This window comes from Macaca thibetana, chromosome 15, assembly GCF_024542745.1.
Source record: "Macaca thibetana thibetana isolate TM-01 chromosome 15, ASM2454274v1, whole genome shotgun sequence".
In the NCBI taxonomy this organism is placed as follows: domain Eukaryota; kingdom Metazoa; phylum Chordata; class Mammalia; order Primates; family Cercopithecidae; genus Macaca; species Macaca thibetana.
This window is the reverse complement of record NC_065592.1, coordinates 61000637-61025060: the sequence shown is the minus strand read 5'-3', so window position 1 is coordinate 61025060 and position 24424 is coordinate 61000637. Positions and strand designations below refer to the sequence as shown.

The 24424-nt window shown below is 40.5% G+C and overlaps 1 protein-coding gene across 3 annotated transcripts in view; it reads right to left on the bottom strand.

The window, feature by feature from the left end:
• SLC24A2 (solute carrier family 24 member 2) overlaps positions 1 to 24424 on the bottom strand; it is a 276863-nt gene that overhangs the window by 67127 nt on the left and 185312 nt on the right. For 2 of the 3 annotated variants that reach the window (XM_050761328.1, XM_050761329.1), the window contains exon 5: positions 17507 to 17557. The exons of the other annotated variant lie outside the window; for it this stretch is intronic. In XM_050761328.1, the coding sequence (XP_050617285.1) occupies positions 17507 to 17557 (51 nt within the window). The remainder of the gene's footprint in view (positions 1 to 17506; positions 17558 to 24424) is intronic. 3 annotated transcript variants of the gene reach the window in all.

The window sequence follows — 24424 nt, the reverse complement described above, 5'->3', positions numbered from 1 at the left end:
TAGGAGATAACCCCAGAATTGGAATTTTATAGGTTCTCAAATGTCTTACAGGCCAGTGAGACTGCGTGATATTCTTTTCCCACTGCAACACCTCAGGTTTTCGCACTACTGAACAGTAAGAGGGATTAGCGTTATTTGTGTCCTCTTGCTGCCTTAGGGGCAGCAGGCCAAAGCAGCAAGCCTGGTTGGGAGCTGTCTTCTCCACAGACCTCTTCAACTTCTTCAATTCAACCTCTCCCCTAGATGATTCTTTGTTGCAACTAATATGACCTGGCAGCCATTCCACATCCTAAGTGCTGACGATGGCTGCTCCATAGGCTAGAAGGATTTTTCCCTTAAAGATTAGTTTCTTGAAAGGCAGCAGTTGAGGGCCCATCTTCAGAAGGTAGCACACATGTGTAATCCTTCAGGGTGGTGGGGCAGAGCCTGACAAACCAGATTCGCTGATTCCAGCCCACTGGATACCCCTGGGATCGTCACAGGGCACCTTTTGAGAAATGCTATGAGGATGAGGCTAACAGGATATATGTGAGCATGAAGGACCTGGGGCAGAAGCCAGCAGAGAACCTGTGATTTTTGAAGTGATCCTCTCTGCCTTGGGGTAGGAAGACATGGCATTTTCAGGACCTGTTCATTCCCAAGTCACAAACTGTGAAGAACAGCAAACAGGGTGTGTGTGTCGGGACAGCACAATTTCATGGCTAAATGGAGGTTAAATGGATGTGATTGACAGGCGGGTAGATCTGAGTTCAAGCCCTAGCTTTCTCACTGTCTCTGCTGGGTGATTTTTGGTGACTTTCTAAATATTTCTGTGCTTTAGTTTTCCCATCTGTTAGGCAGGGATTCTAGTGGTATTGGCTGATCTGTTAAGCAGGGATTCCAGTGGTATTGGTAGAGTTACTGGTGACATATCATGTCCACACATGCCCTGTACTCACTTGCGGAAGAGGGGCTCATTTTCTGTCTGTCATCCAGGGAAGGGCTGAACTGCAGGGGTCTTCTGTGAGAAAATATGTGTAAAGGCTTATCACAATGTGTGGCATTGAAAGAACTCTGTAAGTAAGAGGAAAAAGAGAATCCAACAGAATCTCAGGGGTAAGGGTGATGTGGCCTTGAGTTGCTATAGGAGAATTGTTGCCATCTTCTCTTCTCTCAATCCACACAGGCCGGGATGGAGAATCAGCCACATTCAGACCCAGGAGTTTAAGCATACAGGGCCTTGTTGGACTGGTGTTCAAGTTTCAGTGAATCCCCCAAAACTGATTAGAAAAAGGATCATTTTAGATCTTTCTGCAATTGAGAAGGTCAAGGTGATAGAGCTGGCTTTCTGGACTGTAAAAGTTGATACCTCTGCAATCTTAAAGTGCGAACATGATCAGCTTTCCCCCATCACCCGAAGGGCCAAAATACAGACCAAGGGACTATGTTGCTGCAAAATGGATTTGCTCAAAAGAACCTCACGCCGCACTAGGTTCTTAACCCCTCTCCACCTCAGGTTCAGAATGAGTAAGATGGAGCTAAGAAGAGCATCCAGCTCATACAGTCCTTGGAAGGTCCAATGGGTTAATACCCATTGCATGTTTCAATGGCCTCTGATAAACAGCAAGTGCTTAGGAATTGCTATTCAGAAAGGGTTGCTATTATTATGGAAGTGGCTGACAGGAAATTCTTCTCCTAAATTACTGAAAATAAGATTGATATTTAAAATAGAACTGATGCCTAGCACCCGCAGGTGCAGACCTTGGTGGTAAAGGGATTGCTCAGATATTTTAGGCACAGATTCCAAATTGTCATAAAGGGTGGCATAGAGGAACCAATCTAAGAAATGATTGTGTAACTTTGTGCCTGCCGAAAAAGAATTATGATATTTTTGAGTACTTTTCAAGGTGAGTGAAGGAGTTATTTTTAACATGTTTCAAGGCAACTTTAAAAAATACACTCTCTTGTGGTCTAAACCCTTAAAGTGTTGTATTTTTACATAGCTACAGATATTTGTATAGTTAAAAATCTCAGAAATAGCAAACTGCTCAAATCGTGAGGCACCTACGTCAAAACCTAGTACATCATTTTAATATAGTTTAGCTTGGTCTGAAATTTGAAAGAGAGTACCAGCTGAGTGTCCTCAGAGGAGTGTATGTTGAGGGGGTGGTAGGGAAGTGCGGAAGTAAAAGATCCAAGCATAACAGCCGAATGTGAATTTCGAAAAACAACCAGCAATCAAAATCCTTGACCAGATCATTCTGATGTAAAGCAGAAGCTTCATGCTACATGGAAAAACAACGTTTGGAGGGTCCGTTCACTCAAAGGAAATGGATTTTGTTTCTCTTCTGCTGTTAATTAAAACAGCCCCTTGGAAATTTCCTCCCTCCCATCTTTCCCACCAAGCCTATAATAGGCAGGGTTACAAATGGAACCCTTTGGGGTGGAGATGGGATTAGCTTCCAGCTGCTACAGAACATTCTAAGCATCTGCAACACAGAAACAACGATGGGACAAAAGAGAGAAAAAGATGCAAAGAGAGTGGCTACACACACCTCGGTGAACAGACCATGGCTTAGGAGAAGAAAGGGAAAAATCACACAAGAGGAAAAACTGGAAAACAGCCTTTTAAACTCTATTTTTGTGTTTTTGGTTCTGCCTTTCTTGTCTCTTTCTTTGAAGTTTATGGCTTGGCAGGTAGCTTAAAAAGCAAAAGTGCATCTGAACTTTCCTCCCATTTATTCCTTTCCTTTTTTTTTCTGGAAGCAGAGACTTAAGTTAGGCAGATAGGCCATCATCACTCTTAGAAGACTTGCAACAGAACTGATGTGGCACCGTGAAGTTATCCTGGGCTCCCCTGTTTCTCTCACACCCCACATGCCATCTACCAGCAAATCTGGTGTCTCTATTTTTAAAAGTTTTCAGAATCTGACCACTTCTTCCTTCCACCCCTTTCCCACTCCCTTCTCCGCACGCCCACCCAACCAGCACCAAGTCACACAGGAATAATTCTGCTGGTCTGAGTCTCCCCCTTCTACCCTTCCCTCTCCTTCCTCTGGCCAGTCTCATCCCAGCATCTTTAGTGATCAGTAAAACAGAATGTGGCTCTTACTTCTCTGCAAAATCCTGCAGTGCGTCCCCAGGTCAAAGTGAAAGCCAAAGTCTTACGTATTGTGTCCAGTGAAGCTCACCCTGGCTGCCCTGACCTTGTGCGCTACCCCTCTCCTCTCTCACTGCTCCAGCCATGCTGGTCTCTTTCCTGTTTCTTGAAAGCGCTGTACACCATCTCACCTCTGTGCCATGGCATTGTGTGGCCCCTCTACCTGGAGTATTCTTCCCCCAGAGGTCCACAGAGCTTGTTTGAATGTCACCTCATTAAGGCTTGTCTGAGCAGCCTGTTTAAATCTATAGCTTCTCTCTCCAGCATTTCTTATCCCAAGTTTATTTTCTCTAAAGTAGTTATCACCAACTAATATACTATATTATTATGACTATAGATTATTTGGTGCTTTCCACTGGCAGCAGACGACCTTCAAAAGGGCAAGGCTTTTCACTGGCTTTGTTCATTGGTATATCTCTAGCATCAGACTGTGTTCAACAAATCCTTGTGTTCATGGTTTCTAGGCAAGTAGATGAGGTTATGACTCTGTAATGTGCTTCCTGTCAGCCAATGACCCAGAATAAATGTCTTTAGGACCTCCAAGCCCATGGCCCCAGTGGAACTGAATGTCTACCTATGGGACCCCAGGAACTTTCTAGAGGTAAGTAGGAGAAAAATGGGATGTACCAGGTGTTTGTACTCCAGTGGTGGAAGGCAGGGGAGACACATCAGTTGTCCTTCTCTGCACATCTCCAGGGTCAACAAGGTGCATGTGCAAAGGAGCCCCCTTTCCATAGGACGGGAGGTTAGGTGAACACCATAAAGATCAGAGCAGGGAAAGCTGGGCCTTGGTTCCTCATTTTTTTAATTAGCTGCCCCTCATTCATCAAGGCCTAACTCAACATCTAACCTGAAGGTTTCTCTGCACACACCCCTCTTTTCCAAGTGGAAACCCATCATTCTCATGGCACTTTAACTGTACATGGTACAGTCCTTATTTCCACTTGCTGCCCACGTGCCCGCTTTCCCCAGCAGACAGCAGTCTTCTCTGGGAAAGGGATCTTCTCTCTGCCATCTTTATTATCCCTCGACAAGTGTCCTAGAATCACGCCTGACCCATCACAGGCCTCCACTGTCTTGCAGTGAAGCTCTCACTATGATCAGCTCCTCTGGGAAGTCAAGCTTCCTTTCAAGTTAGTGCAAGTCACAAACTAACACACTGCAAAGAGTAAAAAAACAAAAACAAAAACACCTGTGCTATGTACTGGGCTGTGTCTGGTGAATAAGATACATCTGGCTCATACCCTTGTAGAGTCCATAGCCTGAAGTGAGGAAGAGACTTCGGATTTGTGCTCTGATGGTAGAGGCCTTCTTAGGAGGGTATGGAGGCCCAGAGAATAATAGTGAAAGTTCCTCCACACAAGATGCCACCTAGCAACTAGAGAAAATGAATCCCCTTTTATTCTACTAACTGTCTTACTGGAACAGTTAATTTACCTAATAGAGGCAGGCTTAATTTTTATTCTTAGAAGCAAAATTTTAAAGAAATTTTTATTTTTTAAAAATAATAATTTCATCTTAAACAAAACTACCAAGAATATAGAATTTTATTTATTCCCAAATCTGTTTTTGAAGTACAACCTCTAAATTATTTTTTCTAATTTTTGTGAAGCATGATGCAAACCACTTATTTCAGGGCTACACTGATATTGGTAAAAATTAAATTACCCTTGTAATAAAGTATTTTGTAAAGTGTCTTTAGTAAATATTTTTTAATGAACCACATAATAGAGATGATTAACAACATTTAATTATATTAGATTTACAGACACAATCATAGGAGTAGTTCTGTAATTAATGAGAATATATACATAATTATATCTCAAGTGGTGACTAAACCCATTATACAATGAAATGGGGCAGCTGAATTTCCTTATTAAGACCTTTTTCTCCCCATTTATGTCTGCTTAGCATAAAAAAAGACTTTTTTCCTCATTTTCTCTATACTCATTAATTGGAATTCTTAAAGTAACACCTGTCTTGTCTCTCTTATTTATGTATTCAGTTATTTACATAGTATAAATGTGTGCATATTTCTTTTATTCTATGGGCCCATTATTTATTCAGTTAATTAAATTGTTTCAAACTTGACCACTGGGATATTTTTCAGATTGGCTTCTGTGTTCAGTCAACAAGGTTCATCCTTTTCAAAGCATTTCTTTATTTTCTGGCATTACAAGAGGTTTCAATATCATTTTGTATGTTTCCTGGTTCAGCGCTTGGAAATAATCACTTCTCCAGAAGCACTGACTCCTTTTATTGGAAAATGGTATTTAGAAACCAAGATCTGAGAACTATGTGTGCTTATGGCTACTAAGATGTTGTTGCTCCTAGACTTTCTTAGTGGGCAAAGCTAAGAAAGATACGCATGTGTACTGAATCATGCATTCTATATCTATATTTATCTCTGTAGTTATAGCTGTCTTTATCTATTTATGACTTCTGGGCGTTAATTGTAATAGTAGTAACCAATATATTTTTCTAGCAGCTTTGTGCTCCAGTTCCATTTGAATATTTGCTTCATTTGAAAGCCATCCAGATGCAATGGGTAAATGACAAATCCAGTGCTGTCTTTTCATATGGTTACCCATGTGTGCCCATTCAGGTTTTCTTTAATAATGTTCTATAAGAATGATCTTTGTGCCACCCATAAAGGATGGATCAGCCCAAACGTGAATTTGTTCCACCATCTTTCCTAGCAGGGTCACCTTATCATTAGAAATATGAACGTGCTTTTGTAATTGGTCTCCTAGTTTTCAATTGCATCTCCTGCATCCTCCTGAATTACCCTTCACAAGACTTGGAATTGTCCACTCTTCTTATTTGTCTTATTTCTTATTAAGAGACTTAAGGAATTTTTCTTATTCCTTTTCAAGACTCTGCTTTAGGCATCTCATCCTTTTGGAAGCCTTCCCTGAGTCCCTCTCCCCAGTCATAGCACCTGATACCTATCCTATCATGGCATTTGTCATAGAGCCTCAAAAGTGTTTTACTGACATCCTCCCCAATTAGCCTGTGGGGCTCTCAAGGATAAGGATGCTGTTCTCCATTTGTGCCCTCAACGCTCACTGCCTAGGCTGGTCCTCACAAGTGTTTGTGAATATAGCAACATTAACACAAACAACAAAGAAGATGACATTAGTGGGTGTAGGTGTGAGAAAGTGCTCAGATTTTTTGCTATATGAAATGATATTCTGAGCTTATCTTCCTTTTTAGGGGTACGGAAAGAAGAAGAGCCTAGAAACACATTGCGGGAAACTTGCCAGACTTTCTGCTTGATTAACGCTGTGGGTAAGTTTCCAAAGACTAATAGTGTCTATAATTATGTTTATTTTAATACCCCCTCCTTTTTTTTTTTTTTAAAAAAAAGATAATCTAATTGAGTTCAAATGTAATTGGCATTTTACAAACCAAAAAACTCCCAGCAGGTATCAGACTGCAGAATATGATGTTTCAGGAAAAGGGCCAGCTTACTGATGGTGGCTGATTCTGACAGTGCTTGAGAGCTGATGTTCTTTATCATTTCAGGTCACCTGCTTCATTGTTTTAGGAACTTAATCTTTTGAACATTTTAATCTCATATATACAGACACAAATGGCTTACACAAAGAAATTCTCAGAGGTTTGCCTGATTCTCAGATTTGGAGTTCTGAGCCAGGTAGAGACTGCTAGACACAAGCTTTAAATGTCTCCTTTTGTTCCCATCCCTGTAACTCTGGATGTCTAAGAGATAAACGAATGAAGAATCACTTTACTAAAAAGGCAGGCCTCATATCCTAAGACCTGCCAGCATTTAACCCAACTACCTCCTAATGGGCATAAAAATTCGCTTCAGAGTTATTTTGTCAAAGCCCATATTTTGGGTATGTCTCTCTGCAAGTGGGTTGTGACATTATTCATTTGGGGAGAGTTTTGATCTGATTTACTGTATCTGGAAAATAGTAGGTGCTCAAGAAATATGTGTTGAAAGATTATGATGACCTATATATAAAAAAACAGAATCAAACAAAATAGTTCTTTTGAGGAACCTATATATTACCCAATCATTTATTTTATTGTAAAGTGGAAGATTCTATATTTGGCTAATATGTATTCAGTAGTTGCCCCTATTTTGTGAACTTATAGCATGTATTGTCCCCTAGGTTTCATGTCTATGAATTTTCACTTAATCTGAGTTCTTAGTTTCTATTTTTATTTTAGTCCTCAACTTTACATTGTAATCTGGTACCTGTAAATCTCATTTGAAACTTGGGTTAGCAGCAGAAGCGCTGGCACATGCTGAGAGTCCTTAACTAAAGGCTTAGAGGCCCATGACTAAAATGAGATGATTTGGTTCACTTCAGATCTAATCAAAAGAGAAACTTACCATACCTAATTGAACATGCCAGCCTCCAAGTATAACAAATCCCCATCTTTTTTTTTTTTTTTTTTAAAAGAGCTTCATGAGTTGGGTGGGATCATATTAATTTATAATAACAGTATTCAAGTTTGACTGATGAAGACAACTTAAATCTTCATCTCTAGAGATGTCAGTAACACACAAAAAGAAGCATCCACAATTTGCCTTCTGCTGCCATTTAACACCTTCTACATATGCAATGTGGCAAAATCTGCCTTTCTTTGCCAAGTCCAATCCTTCTGCTTTTACTGCTGACAGTTTAGATCATGAAAATAAGATGCAATGAAGTTTGAAAAGCTGGATGTATTCTAAGTAGAAGAATTCCTTGGTCCTGGTTTTCAGGAAGACTGTGGCTTTATCCACATAGCTGGTTTGGTCTTTCTAACAGACCTGATGCTGGTTGCTAGCTGGTTAGTCTGGTTATGCACACAGACTAGCCTGCTGTCTTCCTAAGATCCAGCCCCAGGGAGATGTTTATAAGAATACATCTCTGAAGCAGTAATGTGGCTAGTACTGGTACAATACAGTTTTTTTTTTTCTGATAAGGCCCAGCCTTACAGAGACATCTATTCAAGTGCCCAGAAAAATCCTCTGGTTATGAAAGTTTGAACTGCATGAGTTAAGCCATAAACTTGGGATGAATGAAAGATAGCACGATATCGGAAATGGTGTCTGTGCACAGTAGGGGCTCCCTGCTTTGGTAATTGCAAGGTAGAAAGTCAACTTGCAGCTTGCTCCTCAGACTTTTTATAGGGATAGCAATGATCTTGAGGTATGAAGGGCACGCACTGCAGTGGAAATTGGATATTCTGTGTAGGAAATCGGCCTTGTCATTTAATTTAGAAAGGTCAAATACTTCTACCATAACTGCACCCTGTATTTAACCCAACTTTGGCAAAAACTCAGGTTTCTAAAACAAGTAAATTAGAAGGTAGTTGTATTACAAAGGCTTATGTGCTTTGTAATGAAGTCAATTTGAGTCTCTCTTCAAAGGACTTATTTAAATTTGCTGTTTGAGGCCCCGCGTGGTGGCTCACGCCTGTAATCCTAGCACATTGGGAGGCTGGGGCAGGCAGATCACTTGAGGTCAGGGATTCAAGACCAGCCTGGTCAACACGGTGAAACCCCGTCTCTACTAAAAATACAAAAGTTAGCCGATCATGGTGGTGCCTGCCTGTAATCCCAGCTACCTGGGAGGCTGAGGCAGGAGAATTGCTGCAACATGGGAGGCGGAGGTGGCAGTAAGCCGAGATCGCATTACTGCACTCCAGCCTGGGCAACAGAGTGAGACTCTGTCTAAAAAAAAAAAAAAAAAAAAAAAATTTGCTCTCTGAGGCTCTCTCATTCATTATTAGTGTGAGCATAAACTGGTGCAATTCTTTTGGAGGGCAATTTGACAAATATCTTTCAAATTTTGAAATGTATATACTCTTTGATCTGGCATTTCTATCTTCAGAAATTTATTTTATATGTATATGTCTTCTACTCAGTAGAATTTGCTCAATGGCCAAAGAGGATACTCATGTAGCATTGTTGTAAAAACTAAATAAATCAACAGGAAATGAAAATATCCTAAATGTTCATCAACAGCATACTGATTGAACCAACCATGGAACAGCCATGCAGTGAAATACTAAGTAGTTGTTAAAATGAATGAAGAAAGTCTAAATGTGCTGATGTGGAAAGATCTCCAAGATACAATTAATAACAAAAGCCAGGTTAGAAAAGAAACTGATAAAAATGGTCATCTCTAGGGAATGAACGGAATCTGGGGTAGGAAGGAGACTCACTCTTACTGTCTTTCTTTATGTAGTGTTTGTTTTTTTTTCAACTTATGTGTGCATGTAATGGTTTATAACAAAAAATAGTTAAAATTAATCCATGATTTAAGATTTCTACTGTGGTAAACGTTTGGATTTGTAACTAAAAGAGAATATTTTTCATCATTTTAAAGGTCTATTTCACTTATGTAATAAGTGTCACTTATCACTTATGTAATAGCACATTAGGAACTATCGAATGTACTATTTGCTATATTTAACCATATTAATAAAGACTTTGGATATGAACTAGATCAAATAATATACAAGCCTTTTATTTCAGATGCTGTGACCCAGGAACCTATCTACCACAGTCTTGGTGGCAGCTTACTCAAAATGCAAGATCAAGTTTTCGTAGGGTTTAAGTACACTGAGGATCAATGTCTATCATTACACTTGATAGAGACAGAATCTTGAGCATGGCAAAAGAAGGGGCATCAAAGTATCCAGTATCTGAACACTTTTTGGGTGGAGGCTTCCCTGGCTTCTCTAGACAAAGGGACTCACTCTCTTCCGAGGCAGGCCATTCCATCTTTGGTTACGCCTATAGGAGAGGTCTTCCTATGCTGGGCTGAACTCCCTTTCTCCAAATTGAGGAAGGCTGATGTGCTTTCCCAATCAGCTAGACTTAAGAGGGTCCCCAAAGCTCCCTTCTCCTGGAAAGACAGACCCTACTTTACCATGGCAAACTGCCCATGGGACCGATTTCAAGAAAGAGGCTGTAGTAACAACTTCTAAAACATTTTCAAGTTGTTTCCTAACTACATGCTGCATCCTCGTTCACTTTAGCAGAGCTTCCAGGTGATTTATCGACATCCAGACCCTCATATCCAGACAGCCCTGACTGTCCCTGACCTGACTCAATCTCCCACTCTTGCCACCAGTAAATCTCCTAGATCCTTCACCGTTTTTTTCTGAAAATTCTCTTTGTCTTCTTGTTCCTACTGAAACTTGACTATTTCCTGAAGGCCCCTTTTCTCCTGTAGCCCCTGAAAAGTGGCAGCTGCCTGCTCCTCCAAACACCCTGCTCTCCCTCCTGCCCTTTCTTATTACTTCTAGCCCACTTTTCCTCCCTCCTTGGGAGCACAAACCAATAACCCCTTCTACCCAAGCTGACTTCTTGGTTTCCCTCCATTCATTCCTGAAGATTGTAGAACCTAGCTCATTATTTTCCTCTCTGTCCTTACTTCTGTCCCCCCACAACCCCATCTGTGATGACTTTTTTTAGGTGAGCCCTGCAACACCTGGCTCCTTATCTTAGTGCCTTCACCTACTCACTCCCAGCTCCCTTCGTCCTCATTCACTCACTCCTGTGGCAAGCCTACACCTCATCACTAGCAATAACTGCACCACTTCCAAAATCCTGATTTGATATTAAGTCAAAAAAACCCCGGTTTGAAGCATCCCACTTTCTGTCCATCACTCTTTTTTCTCTTTCTACTACAATGGTTCTTTGATCTTACTGGTCAATTCATTGATGCTCTCACCTTTTCACTGCCCTCTTTTAACATGATCTTCACTCAGCTCCAGAGACACCATTCTATCCTGGTTTTCTTCCCACCTCAGTGTCCCTTGCTGGGCCTCCCCTTTCTTCCCAGACTCTAGACTTTGGAGTTCCCAGGGCTCAATTCTTGGCCTTCTCTTATCAATTAGCTAGGTATTATAGTCCAGTTCTGTAGCTTTAAATAACACGTACATTTTATGACTCCCATATTTACATCTACAGCTCTGCCTGACCTCTATCTCATGCTCCATACTCCTACACCCACCACTTTCTCAACATCTCCATTTAGATGTCTCATAGACAACTTAAATTTAACATGAGCACTCAAGCTCCCTCCTATAGCTTGCTCTATTCTCAGTCTTCTCCACCAACACACAGTTACATGAAAGTGAGATTTCCCTGTTGAGGAGAGGCTGCAAGTTGCCTATCCAATATCTATTCCATTTTCATTTCCTTATGACATAATGCCTAAATTATTGGAGACAGCAATTCACCCAGTTTAACAAACTACATTTCCAAATTGCCTTGAAACTAGGTAGTCATATGACTGAGTTTTGAGCAAATTTTACTGAGAGGGTCTTCAGGGAAAGTGCCTTAAAAAGAAGACAAAATACCTAGAGAAAATCACTTTGACCTTTCCTCCTTCCAGGAATACAGATGTGATGGCTGGACCTCCAGAGCCGCTATCTTGGACCATGAGGTGCCCTTGAGGTTACAAATCATACACTAGCGTGGTGGAGCGGAAGGATGGAAGGAGCCTGGGTCTTGAATCATTGTGAAGCTGCTAGAGCTGCCATGTATTGTCTGCTACTGGAATTCTTACACTTGAGAGAAAAATAAACTTTCATCTTATTTAAGTCACTGTTAATTTGGATTTTCTGCTACATATAGCTAAAGCTATTTTGCCTGATATATCAGTGTGTATGACACAGTCTCATCCATTCATGCAAGGATTAAAATGTCCTATGAAGGTCACAGATAACAAGAAGGACTTATTTTAAAATAACATTATTTAGTGGATATATCCTGGGCAATGAAAAACATTGCTGAATGGTATTCCAAAACTTAATTTTTCTTTGAAAAGAATTAGACTATTTCAGTGCAACTAAGAACATCAAATGATTGGCTGGATGATGTGACCTTAAGACACTTTTGTTTCTTTGAAATAATGGGGGTTTTCAAAACAGCCACATGCCTAATTTAGGACCCCATGATTCACATAAGACATTATTAGTTTTTCAGCTTGGTAAAGGGGCAGCTGGTTGCCATGAAACAGTAGGCTTAATTTAATTACGGAAAAGGTTGTTATAATTTTTTCCCTTGATATCACAACTTTTCTACCGTTTTCTCCCTTATACAAATGAACAAGGATTGACTTTTTAAATAGTGGTGAAATTATTTTTCTGGAAATGTCTTTGGTTAAATGGCAGACAGTTTAGGACAATACAGTGGAGACAACTTTCCCCACATATTGCTTCATTGCAAGATATTAGTTGGGATATCTGTCTACCTACGTACCTACCTACCCACCCACCTACCTACCTACATGTCTCTGTGAAACATTTACCTTTGTAGAGCAAAACTTACTAATTCTATATACTGTCATTGGTGGAAAGGTCTTTTCTCCTTTTAATCCATCTGTCCCATCACACAAACTTGCCTAATTTTGAACTAGCATTCTATATTATTATTCAGAGTAATTTTAGGAAAAAAGCCAAGTTCAATTTATTGAGAATTTTCCAGAATGAGAATGGTATGAAATTTGGGTATCTGCAGATGAGAAACAAGCTATGCATTATTAACTTTAAAAGCTGGAGATTGCCCTTCCAAAAATATGCAGTATCACTGTATGAGAAGATAAGGTGACTGCTGCCTGTGTAGGGAGAGCTGAAGTTACCAAAAGACATTTTTTGTCCCCAGAAACATCTTGTTACAGAGGCAAAGTCCCTGGGAGGAGTAAAGCTCACTAATTTATCATTCCTAGCAAAATGTCTCTCATTCAGAGGTGCTCAGTTATTACTATGTGAATGTATTAGTACAGGTGGCAGGTAGGACAGGTTGTCATCTTGGGACACATGAACATGGCAGTGGAGACATCGCCTGCCAGGCGCAGTGCTGTGGGCTTTATGAATTCTGCCTGCCCGCATTTCCCAAGGCTAAGAAAGATGCCTTCCACTGGGCTCTTCCAGCACCTAGGGTCTCCTCATCTCATGCCTGTGTCTCCCACAAGGTCATGAGTTCTTTAGGAGAACTGTTTTTAATCTCCTCCGCTCTGCCCCCAATCCAGCACTGGTACATACTGGGTATTGATGAAAGAATACATAAATAAGTGGATAAAATTCGGATTGGTTTGGGGTGGGCAAGGGGGTTGGGTGTGGCCCTGGGAGCTGCTCCAGTGAGGTTCTAGAGTGCCTTAGTGCTGAGGGAGAGAGGGGAGGGGAAAGGGCTCGGAGGACAAGGAGAAAGTTTTCAAACATCATGATTTTGTCTTGCGTGTGAGAGTAAACGTATTATAATACCTTTTCAGGTTTAAAATAACCTTTTCAAGGCAAAGTGCTCATGTAGGGAGAAATGTTTTCTTCAATAGCTCATTGTTGTCCCATCATGATGCCCCCATTCTTAGTCTATGGTCTCCATCAAGGCTTTCTTCCCACTCCCTAGGCTGTAGCCAATTCCATCTGCCCCTGTTCCACTCCCCATCTTGTACAAGCTACAGTGAAGCCCAAAGGGCGGGGCTTTGGCGGGACACAGTGCTGAGATCAGGGTCTGCATCACCACTTACCACCTCTGAGTCCCAGAACAAACTAGTTTGCTTCTCTGAGTCTTAGTTTCCTCATCTAATAAAATAACTCTTTGAGCCTTGTTTTTCTCCTCTTCAATAAAATCTACCTTTTGTGATCATTATGAGGAAAGATGATATGGAATATATATAAGCCCACAGCACTGCCCCCAGCAAGTGGGAGGCACCCAGTGAACGCTGGTGTGTGCCCATCCCTTCACCCCTTTCTTAGCCTAGTAGGTCATCCTCCTTTCCTGATTTACCTCATATTTACTAATTCTTTAGGGCCCAGTTCAAAGATTACCTTCTCCACAAAATCTCCTCCCACACCTAGCCCACCCAACTTCCATGGAAAGCAAACTTTCCTCCCCTGTCGTCTGTCATCTTCTGAACACCTATGGTACTTACCACTTTCTTCCTGGTGTCTCAGTGATTGCGTGTGTTATTTTTTAATCCAAAGTCTTTATTAATACGGTTAAATATAGCAAATAGTATATTAGATAGTTCCTAATGTGCTATTACATAAGTGAAATAGACCTTTAAAATGATGAAAAATATTCCCTTTTAGTTACAAATCCAAACGTTTACCACAGTAGAAATCTTAAATCATGGATTAATTTTAACTATTTTTAAAATCGCCTGCCCCAAAGCACCTAGCAGAATAATTTGTACACAATAGGTGCTTAAAAATAATAAGTTGAATATATGTAGCAAAATTCTCTGTATTTAGAAATCATCTTGGCCGGGCGCGGTGGCTCACGCCTGTAATCCCAGCACTTTGGGAGGCCGAGGCGGGCGGATCACAAGGTCAGGAGATCGAGACCACGGTGAAACCCCGTCTCTACTAAAAATACAAAAAATTAGCCGGGCGCGGTTGTGGGCGCCTGTAGTCCCAGCCACTCGGGAGGCTGAGGCAGGAGAATGGCGTGAACCCGGGAGGCGGAGCTTGCAGTGAGCCGAGATCGCGCCACTGCACTCCAGCCTGGGCGACAGAGCGAGACTCCGTCTCAAAAAAAAAAAAAAAAAGAAAAAAAAAGAAATCATCTTTCTTTTTTGGATACAGGGTGGCATATATAATGCATCTTTCCATTTGGTCCACTTAGGGAAAACAACAACAATAAAAAAAACGACCCAGGCTTCGCTGTAAGTCACTGACCTCACACAACATCCAGAGAATTCCCTGGAAACAGTTATAAATAAGGACTTGTCACATGGGCAATCACAACAAAGCCCTGCTCAAAAGCTAGTCACAATTCTAAAATTGTGCAAATGCTTAAATGGAGGGGGTATTTCTCAAAGGCTAGCTAGGCCACAGTTACTGCCCGAAACATCTTTGTCTTTATTCTACTTCCTTAAATTGTACAACATGAAAGTGACATAAATCACATATGTTATTCTTATGTTCCAGTGGGAGGGGAGAGGTCCTTGAGAGTTTGAAGAGGCCATGCCTGGCTTCTACCAGATCTGAGGTTACTGAGCTGGCTTTGAGACTTTTAGATAGAGTACCAGAATTAGGTTTAAGCCAGACTTGGCTTGTCATTGAGGTAGCTGTCAAAGGATGTGACTTTAGGTGGCTAGATGGAGAGCTGCTATTCCAAAATATTCTTTTTCTAGTACTTGAAAGGGATTGCTATATATTTAGAAGATTTAAAAATCTTTCAGAGGTTCCTGTTCTAGGTGAAGGATTAACTTTAACCAGCATTTCCACAAAGGTTCCACAAGAAGCTCCATATCAGAAAGTCTGGGAAATACTGTCTACTCCATCCCTCTTTACAATTTATTATATGCTGCAGTACACAGCAGCATATTGAAAACTCTTGAGAAGTCACATGATAAAGAGCCCTATTTAACTTAACTCAGAAGCTCTCCCACTTATTTATGGAATCAATCTCGCCTGTTTGATTTTTCTTTTTTTTTTTCCCTTGTTGCAAAATTCCTAGTGACATCATATGAAACAAGAATTTCATATAACACACCTTTAAAATGCTGCCTTTGCAGTTATTATCTATCACTGTAATGGGGATAAATTTTCAACTAAGAATGGGACACAAAGGGATATGTGTGAGGGGATGGGAAAATCAAGAGAAGGATAAAGTATGTTAAGGGTGACCCAGAGAGGGCCCCCAAACACAATTTGACAGTTTTGCTCAGAACCAGTCATGGTTCTCATTTCAGACAGGATTTTGACTGGGGTTTCCTGCTTCCAAAGCCCAGTTGTTATCAAGTGATAGAATCAGATTGGAAATAGAATTTTGCATCTTCATCTTATCTTGAATTGTCTGGCATAGGGAGGAAAGAAAGGGAACACTTGGACAACATTTGCTCAGATGGATGTGAGAATAGGAAGGAAAGGAGAAGGGGATGGCAGGGAAACAGAAGGTACGTAGGAGGTAGGACATTCATGATAGAAGGTAATGGACAGGATGGAGGAAAGAGAGAAAGTAAAAGGCTTGACAGGTCAGGCAGATGCTAACAAACTCCCCTTCCTAAGCCAAGAATAAAATAACAGCTGGGACAGGAGACTTCCTTAAAGGTATAAATAGCTCCTTCTATCCCCTTGGTAGCAGGTACTTATTCCTACACATAGGGTTCTGCCATTGGACCTCTTGCTGCCCATGGGTCTGCATTTCCCTAAGCTGTTGGTAGGGCCCAGTCTGAGATCCTAGTAGTGGCCTGCTGCTTTAGAAATCACAGTGGTTAATTTAAAGCACAGGGCTAGCAATAGAGAAGGGCCTATGTGTTGTGCAAAAGTCAGAGTGGAGAGGGGCTGGGAAGGGGCTTCCTCTTACCCGGGGTTGTCAGATGTTTCACTTCTTGCATGCAAAGCAACTAGGAGATCTCTGGCAAGCTAGGGCAGCTTAGAAATATTAGAAGCTGAAACCAAGATATGCAACACATTTGGGAGTATCTCTTTCATGCTGAAGAATAAAATGAGCTGATTCTTCTACGAGGGTACCTTTCAATTTCTTGTCAGTATCCATGTAAGAGTCATGCAAAAACCTTAAATGTTTTTCATAACTTACAAATATTGTATATTATTAAAAAGTCACAGCATGTATGGGATGAAATAGGGGTTAAGGCAACAGGACAGCTCCCTTTACAAGAATTCAAAATCTTCACATTGCTGTTCCATGGCGAACCTATATCAGAAATGAGATTCTTCCTGGGACAAGGCTATGTTCTGGGATAGTGCCTGGAATTCATTAATAAATACACTTTAAATAAATCTCTACTCAGAGAAAATGGTTGAAATGATATGCCTGTCCTCATGGAGTGGGAACCCTCATGTAGACAATGCCACTGGCTGGAATGGTGGACCCAGCCTCTCAGAGTAGTGCTCTTATCTGATACAATAGGGACTGCAGGGACCTAGGGCATGAGCCTACAGTCCTCTGCATCAGAATCAGGTGTCTAGCTGGTTCTGGGTATAGAAGTTACTTCAGATCTTTCATTCCTTTGCATAAATCAGAAAATCACCAGAACATACATCCCTCTCTGAAATAAAGGACATATTAGAAAATTATTGGATGAATGTTTCTATATGTTTTGTGAGCATGTGGGGGAAAGGTACTGGCACAGTGGGTATTTGTGTTTACATTACTGACACCATTTCTCTGAGTGTGTTACATAATTATAATGGTTTGAATTGCTTGAATGGAACAACATGATTACCCATGGTATTGCACGTCTCCAATTCGAAATAAACACAATGGCAAAAACTAGACAAAAATGCAGAAAGAATAGTAAGTCGCACAATGTCACTGAAGTCATGCAAAGAGGAAAAAAAAAATAATAGAAAATGGGCAAGCAACAGACACCATAAATGAAAAAAAGCCAATGCATACAATTCTAAAATCATTCTTACCTTCTTCAGTCATTGTGTCATAATATTTTAGTTTTCCATATGATCCAAGTTCTACAACATCACAGTAAAAGACACAAAGATAAGGAACGAGCTATAATGCAAGAACTTTGTTTTTACACATTTTTAATTAATCAGATTCAGAGTTATACTGTCAAATTTTGCAATCGTAACTATATGGAGATGTGCAAACATGGGCCATGTGGCAGACAGCTTTCACGGCCCATTTTCAGAAATCACTTTAAATATATTATGCTACTGGGGGTAGAGTGTGCCCTGCATTACAGAATAGGGCACAGTTATCTTAACATCCAATGACACAGAGTACTTGGCAAAGATAACTTCACCCCAGGTCTATGGTAACCCTATAATTTTCATACAGGTGACAATCCAAGAGAAAGGGACTGAACAAGGACAACGTCCAGGCTCAAGGAAGTTTGCAGGCATTGTGATTCCTTGCCACAGAACAGCAGTTCAAGAAGTTCATTTCACAGCTTTTCTCCAACAGAACCATTTCCTAGAGAAAAAGGAAGGCTACCTAGGAAAATCTAACATGAAAAACCACGTTCTAAACTTCCCTTTCTCTTCTTAGATTTTAGACAGACAACACAGAGTGCTCTGGGAGGAAAAAGGAGGCATGTTCCCAGGGAAGACCACCAGCTCAGATAGGTGACAGGGCAGCCACAGCTCCAGGACTAAGGCATTGGCGGCTGCTGTGTAAACAGCAGGAGGCAGGGCAAGGACCAGCAGCTCCTCCTCTGTGTATGGATCATCAGTGGACTCCCCTGTAATGGAGACCCCTGGCAGAATGTGAGCTGTTTTGAGTGAGCTGGTGGGAGTGGCAGCTGCAGTCGAGGGGAGAGAAGGAGTGGGGATACACCATTTCTGTTTTCTTACTTCAGTTTTAAAATAGCAACTTTTATCCTTGTTTGTCTGAAAATTCTAGATTGTTTTAAGCAGTTTTGTGAGCAGGTTAAAAATATAATTTCTGGTCATAACATCACTCTCCCAATAAACTTCAAGACATTAATTAGACTCAAGAGATATTCCTGTGATTCTGCAGAATGCTCCCATGGCCCATTAACTGGGCCAGCTGCTGGGAATCCTCATATGAATCAACTTAAAATTGATGGGTTTTGTGTGCAAGATGAAGGATCTAGCTTAAAATGCAAAAATAAATATTCCTGTATTTCATATTTATATGATACATCATTTGCATATTTTTTCATGTGCCTAGGTTTCTATCTAAAATTGTTTTAATACACCAGTACAAAATTATATCTTGGGGAGAAAAATCACATGTTTATGTTTCTACGAAGAGCTGCCTATTCTGGTTTTTCTTGGATACATTACAAAAGATGCAGGTGCTTCAAAAAGAAACTGAATTTTGTGTAAATAAAAAGAAATTTTTTTTCATGGCTTCTGGGGATTTCCATCAGTGAAAAAAATATGTGTGTATATATGTGTGTGTATATATATGTGTGTGTATATATATATATATTTTGGTATTTTAAGAACAGTATTATATATTTGACATTGCACAAGTTTGGAATTCTTAAATGACCTAAATACTTTCATAAATATAAAACACATAAATATAAAACATATGTTCATAGTGGCTTCACATATATGTGTTTGCATGTGTGAGTAATCTTGGAGGAGATTAACAAATCGTATCAGCCAACAACAGCCACAATTGTTTTGTGACCTCTCTTCCTTCCCTGAGGTAAGCAGTGGAATAAGCAGCTGGCATTCTCTGCCATTTGCTCAGCAAACAGAATGTGGGTGGCTCTGTGGTTGCAAAGTTGGATGTAAACTATATTCTACACAGTGACAATACATCATTGCATCTTTATGGATCTGTTTTTGTGGACGCAAACCTCTGTATGCACACACTTATTTTCACGTATCAATCCCAACTGTCAAACATCTACTTGTGGCAGATGACATCATTCCTCACCTCTTCTCTTGCAGAATCAGGTACAAATAAATACATTCATATTGTTTAATTATCATTTTATTTGTACACAGTTGAATCGGAACTGTTCATATCGGACAAAGCTCACACATTCTCGACAACGTGGCAATGTCTAGATCGCTTCTTAGCTGCTTCCTTGGATGATGAACGAGACTGAAGGACAAGAACTAGGCAGAACATAACAAAAATGAGGCTAATGATGGTGGAAGAGAAGGAAGAAGAGTAGTGAAAAGCTGAATAACAGCAAGTGATGTGGCAACTCAAGGCACAGTGAGGAAGCAGCAGAAGGGAATGGTATCTGCCCAAACAAAGAGAACCATGTTTACAGTTTACTGAGGAAGAGTCAGAAAAGAATGGAGATGGAAACCAGCCTGCTAAAATATGGTCTTTAGCACTAACAGCAACAGGATGGTGAGATGGTGAACTCAGCAGCAGCATCCTAAGGAGGATAGGGCAGCATCTCCAGGAGCCACAGGCCCTCCTACCTGACGCAGGGACTCAGGAGGTGCAGAAAGAGAAATGACATGCGACTAGGACAAACAGCTTGCATGCATACACCAGAGCTCATCATGCACCTGGCTGGAGTCCAATAGCCCATGATGCCTACTGGAAAGTAGCCTTGGCCACTGTCTAGTCTTGCTGAGAGGACCCAGGAGGCACTCACCTGCATAGGAACATGGCTTGCAACCAGCACACTCCCCATAATGAATAACCAAGGCACTCTGAACACAACTGGATTAGGATTCAAACTGAGGCTAATCCAAGGTTAGTTTTTTTGGGGATAGGAGGAAAGAAGTAAGGGAGTTCAAGAGCCTATTATTTAACATCATCTAGCACTGTTCGCTGTATCAGTGAAGCAAGAGGCAGCCAGAATTGGAAGAACCATACATCACCTGTGAATGTCATTCTGGGTACCACCTGGTGCCTCTTCTCTATAACATTTCTCTAAGAAGCCATACAGATGGAGAAGACATTCCAGAACCCGGTGGTCGGTGTTTGAGATGAGCCTGTAATCCGATTGTAAATGCTGCCCATCACGAGAATCACACTTGCTTTCATGCCACCGTGGTGGAGCCCATGTCACTGAGCTGTGATGATCCCAAGACAAACCTCCTCCCTTATGTATATTACTACCTCTCTAGCTCTGTATCACACTAGCCAAAACAGTGACTTTTTTGGTTTTGTTTTAAATTTTACTTTGCGGAGGAATGAAAGTTGCCCATTAGATGTAACAATTCCCAATTATCTCACAGGGACAGATCTCGATTATGGAAAATACGGTGAAAGTTCTGAAAGGTAGGTTACCATCACAGAGGGAGATGCCAATATAATTATGTAAGAATTATCATCCTCAAACAGTGAACAATAATGTGTGGTCATTACTGTGGATCATGCAGATGGTTCATAATGAAATGCCCAAGCGAGTCCCCAGATTCTGCAACTTCTTATAAATTTGCCACCTCATTTTCAGCCTTGCTTCTCTGTGGTGTTGCTTAGCAATATCAGTGGTTACCGATTTCTGTCCTGTGACGAGCTGATTCAGGCCATATTTCACCTTATTTTACATGCTCTGAATGATCAAGCAAGAAAAATAGGACCTAGATGTGCTGTTCTGCTGCTGTCCTTTTGAGGTGTGCTGGGGAGGGGGAGAGTGTAGGATAGAATATACAGGTTTCTGAAAAGGATTTTTAAAGAAAAACAATAAGCAACCTAGACAAGAGAATCAACCCAAAACAATCTGCCTTTTACAGGTATCTTTTTGAGAGGTGAAGCCAGCTGGACTTCCTGGGTTGAGTGGGAACTTGGAGAACTTTTCTGTCTAGCAAGAAGATTGTAAAATGCACCAATCGGCACTCTGTAGCTAGCACTGTAAAACACACCAATCAGTGCTCTGTAGCTAGCAAGGGGATTGTAAAATGCACCAATCAGCGTTCTGCAAAAAAGCACCAATCAGCACTCTGTAGCCAGCAAGGGGATTGTAAAATGCACCAATCAGTGCTCTGTAAAAATGCACCAATCAGCACTCTGTAAAATGCACCAATCAATAGGATCCTAAAAGTAGCCAATGGCAGGGAGGATTGAATAAAGGGCATTCTGATAGGACAGAAACGGAACATGGGAGGGAACAAATAAGGGAATAAAAGCTGACCAACCCAGCCAGCAGCAGCAACCCACTTGGGTCCCCTTCCACGCTGTGGAAGCTTTGTTCTTTAGCTTTTCACAATAAATCTTGCTGCTGTTCACTCTTTGGGCCTGTGCCATCTTTAAGGGCTGTAACACTCACCAGAAAGGTCTGTGACTCCATTCTTGAAGTCAGAGAGACCACGAACCCACTGGAAAGAACCAACTCCAGACACATTTTTACTGTGTAATTAAAAATCTCAATAACAATCTTAAGATAATTGTAAACACTGACACTTTGTTAGAATATTTTTTTTCTTTTTCACAAAGTCCAGGAGATAAGTGATGATAAAGCATGAGGGGTGTGTGCATAGTTTGGAGACTTACAGACCTTGACTTGACAACTGGGTCTACCACTTGTTAGCCATGGACAAGTTACCTAATGTCTTTGAGACTTAGTTCTTACCCTTACATAAATGAGAAAAATACTAGTTGTATTCTAGAATAGTGGTGAGAATTACAGGTGCTTAACCTGTAACTGACAGATAATATTCACTAACTATATTGTAGGTATTATTATGACTTTAGTGCATCAGTTGGTTTTCCTTCAAACTGGTCAGGAAGCTCCATACATAGTACTCTTCTGATCTTCAAAAATCAGAGTGAACTTTGGTATCAAGAGACCTTATCATTATAATGCAGAACAAGGAGATCTTGTAGCACAGTGGAAATTTTGGAGTCAATAGATATGGGATCTAATCCAGACTTTGCTTTTTATTACCAGTGGGACTTTGTAGTAAGATAGCCTTTCAAAACCTTAGTTTCCTCATCTGTAAAATGGGGCTCATCCTAGTACCTCCCTCAATATGTTGTTGTAAGGAGCTTTGTGCTATGCCTGGAACATTGGAAGTGCTCAAGCTCACACATATAGAACCCATCACTCTATGATTGGGCCAAAATCTAGTAAGTGATGAGTTGTTCAGACTAAGACAATATGTCACAAGTGACCACCCAGGATTTGAACCTTGTTTCTAATATCCTTTTCACAAGTTTATATTGGAGAAGAAACAGGTAAAAAGAGAATGACAAAAATAATGACCGATGATGTCATGCGAAAGGAAGTCTGTGAATGTCATTTATATTCTTTTGTATAATCTAACATCAGGTGCATTGAGACCTGATGTCAGTTACATTGGTATTATTTAAAGAATTACAACTCAGAGAAAGAGATAACATAAAGATCATTAGGTTTTGGTTTTTGAAAGGGAAGCTCAAAAGGGACTTCAGCTGTTCAGGAAAGTGGTATTGTCCAGTGGTTAAAAGAGTGGCTCCTGGGGTCCAACAATCCTGGGTGTGAACCCAGCTCCATCAGTTACCCGTGTGGTCTAGGGTAAATCATTTAGCTACTCTAAACTTCAATGTCCTTATTTGTAATATGGTTATAATAAAAGTTCTTATCTTATAGGATTGATGTGGAAGATAAATAAGTTAATCTGTATAAAATGCTTAGCCCAGTGTCTGGCAGGCACATGGTAAATATTCAATAAATATTAGTTGTCACTATTGTCACTATTATTGCCTCCACATGCATCAACGAGCTGAATATTCAACATTTTCTCTGGTCCCTTTTTCAGCTGTAGTTTGAAGGGAAAAATAATATTGTTAAAGATAGTGAAAAAATATGATTTGAATAGCAAGGAACATAGAATATCTGAAACCATCCATGCAACAGCTGGAATTCATTTCTAATTTCAAATAATCTGTTTAAGCTCTTCTAATAGAGTATTTCTAAAACATGTTCTTAATTTTTGGGGGAGCAGGTGGATAGGGGAGTTAGGAAACTAACATTTTCATTAATGACATCTATCATCTTGGGTACATTTTTGCAAGTCTATAAATTGAAAGATTATATTTACAAAATCAAGCAAAAGGTACTTTCTCATCAAATCCTACCAATTCTGGGCTGGGGGTTACAAACACATTTATTACCCAGCCTTAGAAGTGGCAAAATATTCCATTATCTTCCTCTACTTTTTTTAAAAAAGGATTTATGAGGTGCTATGTACAGATAGGCCCGTTGGTTTCTTTCATAGAAACAGGAGCTTGGTTATATTACATGTGACTAAGGTCCACAGGGCGAGGGGAGAGAGGGGGACACTAAAGTGATGCTGATGCTTCTGTAAGCCACACTCACAATCCAACCAGTCACAAAGTTTAATTCCACCCCTAAATGTCCTCAATTCCACCTTTTCTGCTTCATTTCCACTGCCCTGGCCTTAGTCTGAGGCTTTGCCTAGACTACTGCAATGGTCTTATTTGCACTCTTCTTCCCTCATCCTTCTTACCACCTGTCTACCCCCAGTACCTTTCACCTATCTTTCTCATCGTTATCAAGGTAATCATTTTAAACACAAAGTGAAAATACAACACCTCTCAATCTTGCAAATACTGTGATTTTGTGTTGGAATTTTACTATGTCTCCTAATTTACTGAGTCTTTCAGAACCCTCTTGAGGTTCCCTCCTCCAAGCAGCATTCCTAAATGCCCCCATCCCTAATGTTAAGTCACTTTCCTCCTGTGTGTCTGTTCCAACTATACACTTTTGTTGTTGTGCTCATCTCATCAAATGTACCTTAACCTACTTGTTTTCTGCCCTTTAGGGCAAAGAGTCATTGTACTCATTTTGTTAATTTCAGCACCCAGCAGAGTAAATGGGCACTCCGTATGTGTTCAACAAATGCTGCTAAGTTGAATTAAATATCTATTTAAAGTGCTCTGTTAATCTTCCTCACTCTTGTTGCCTTTGGTACTGACACTTATGA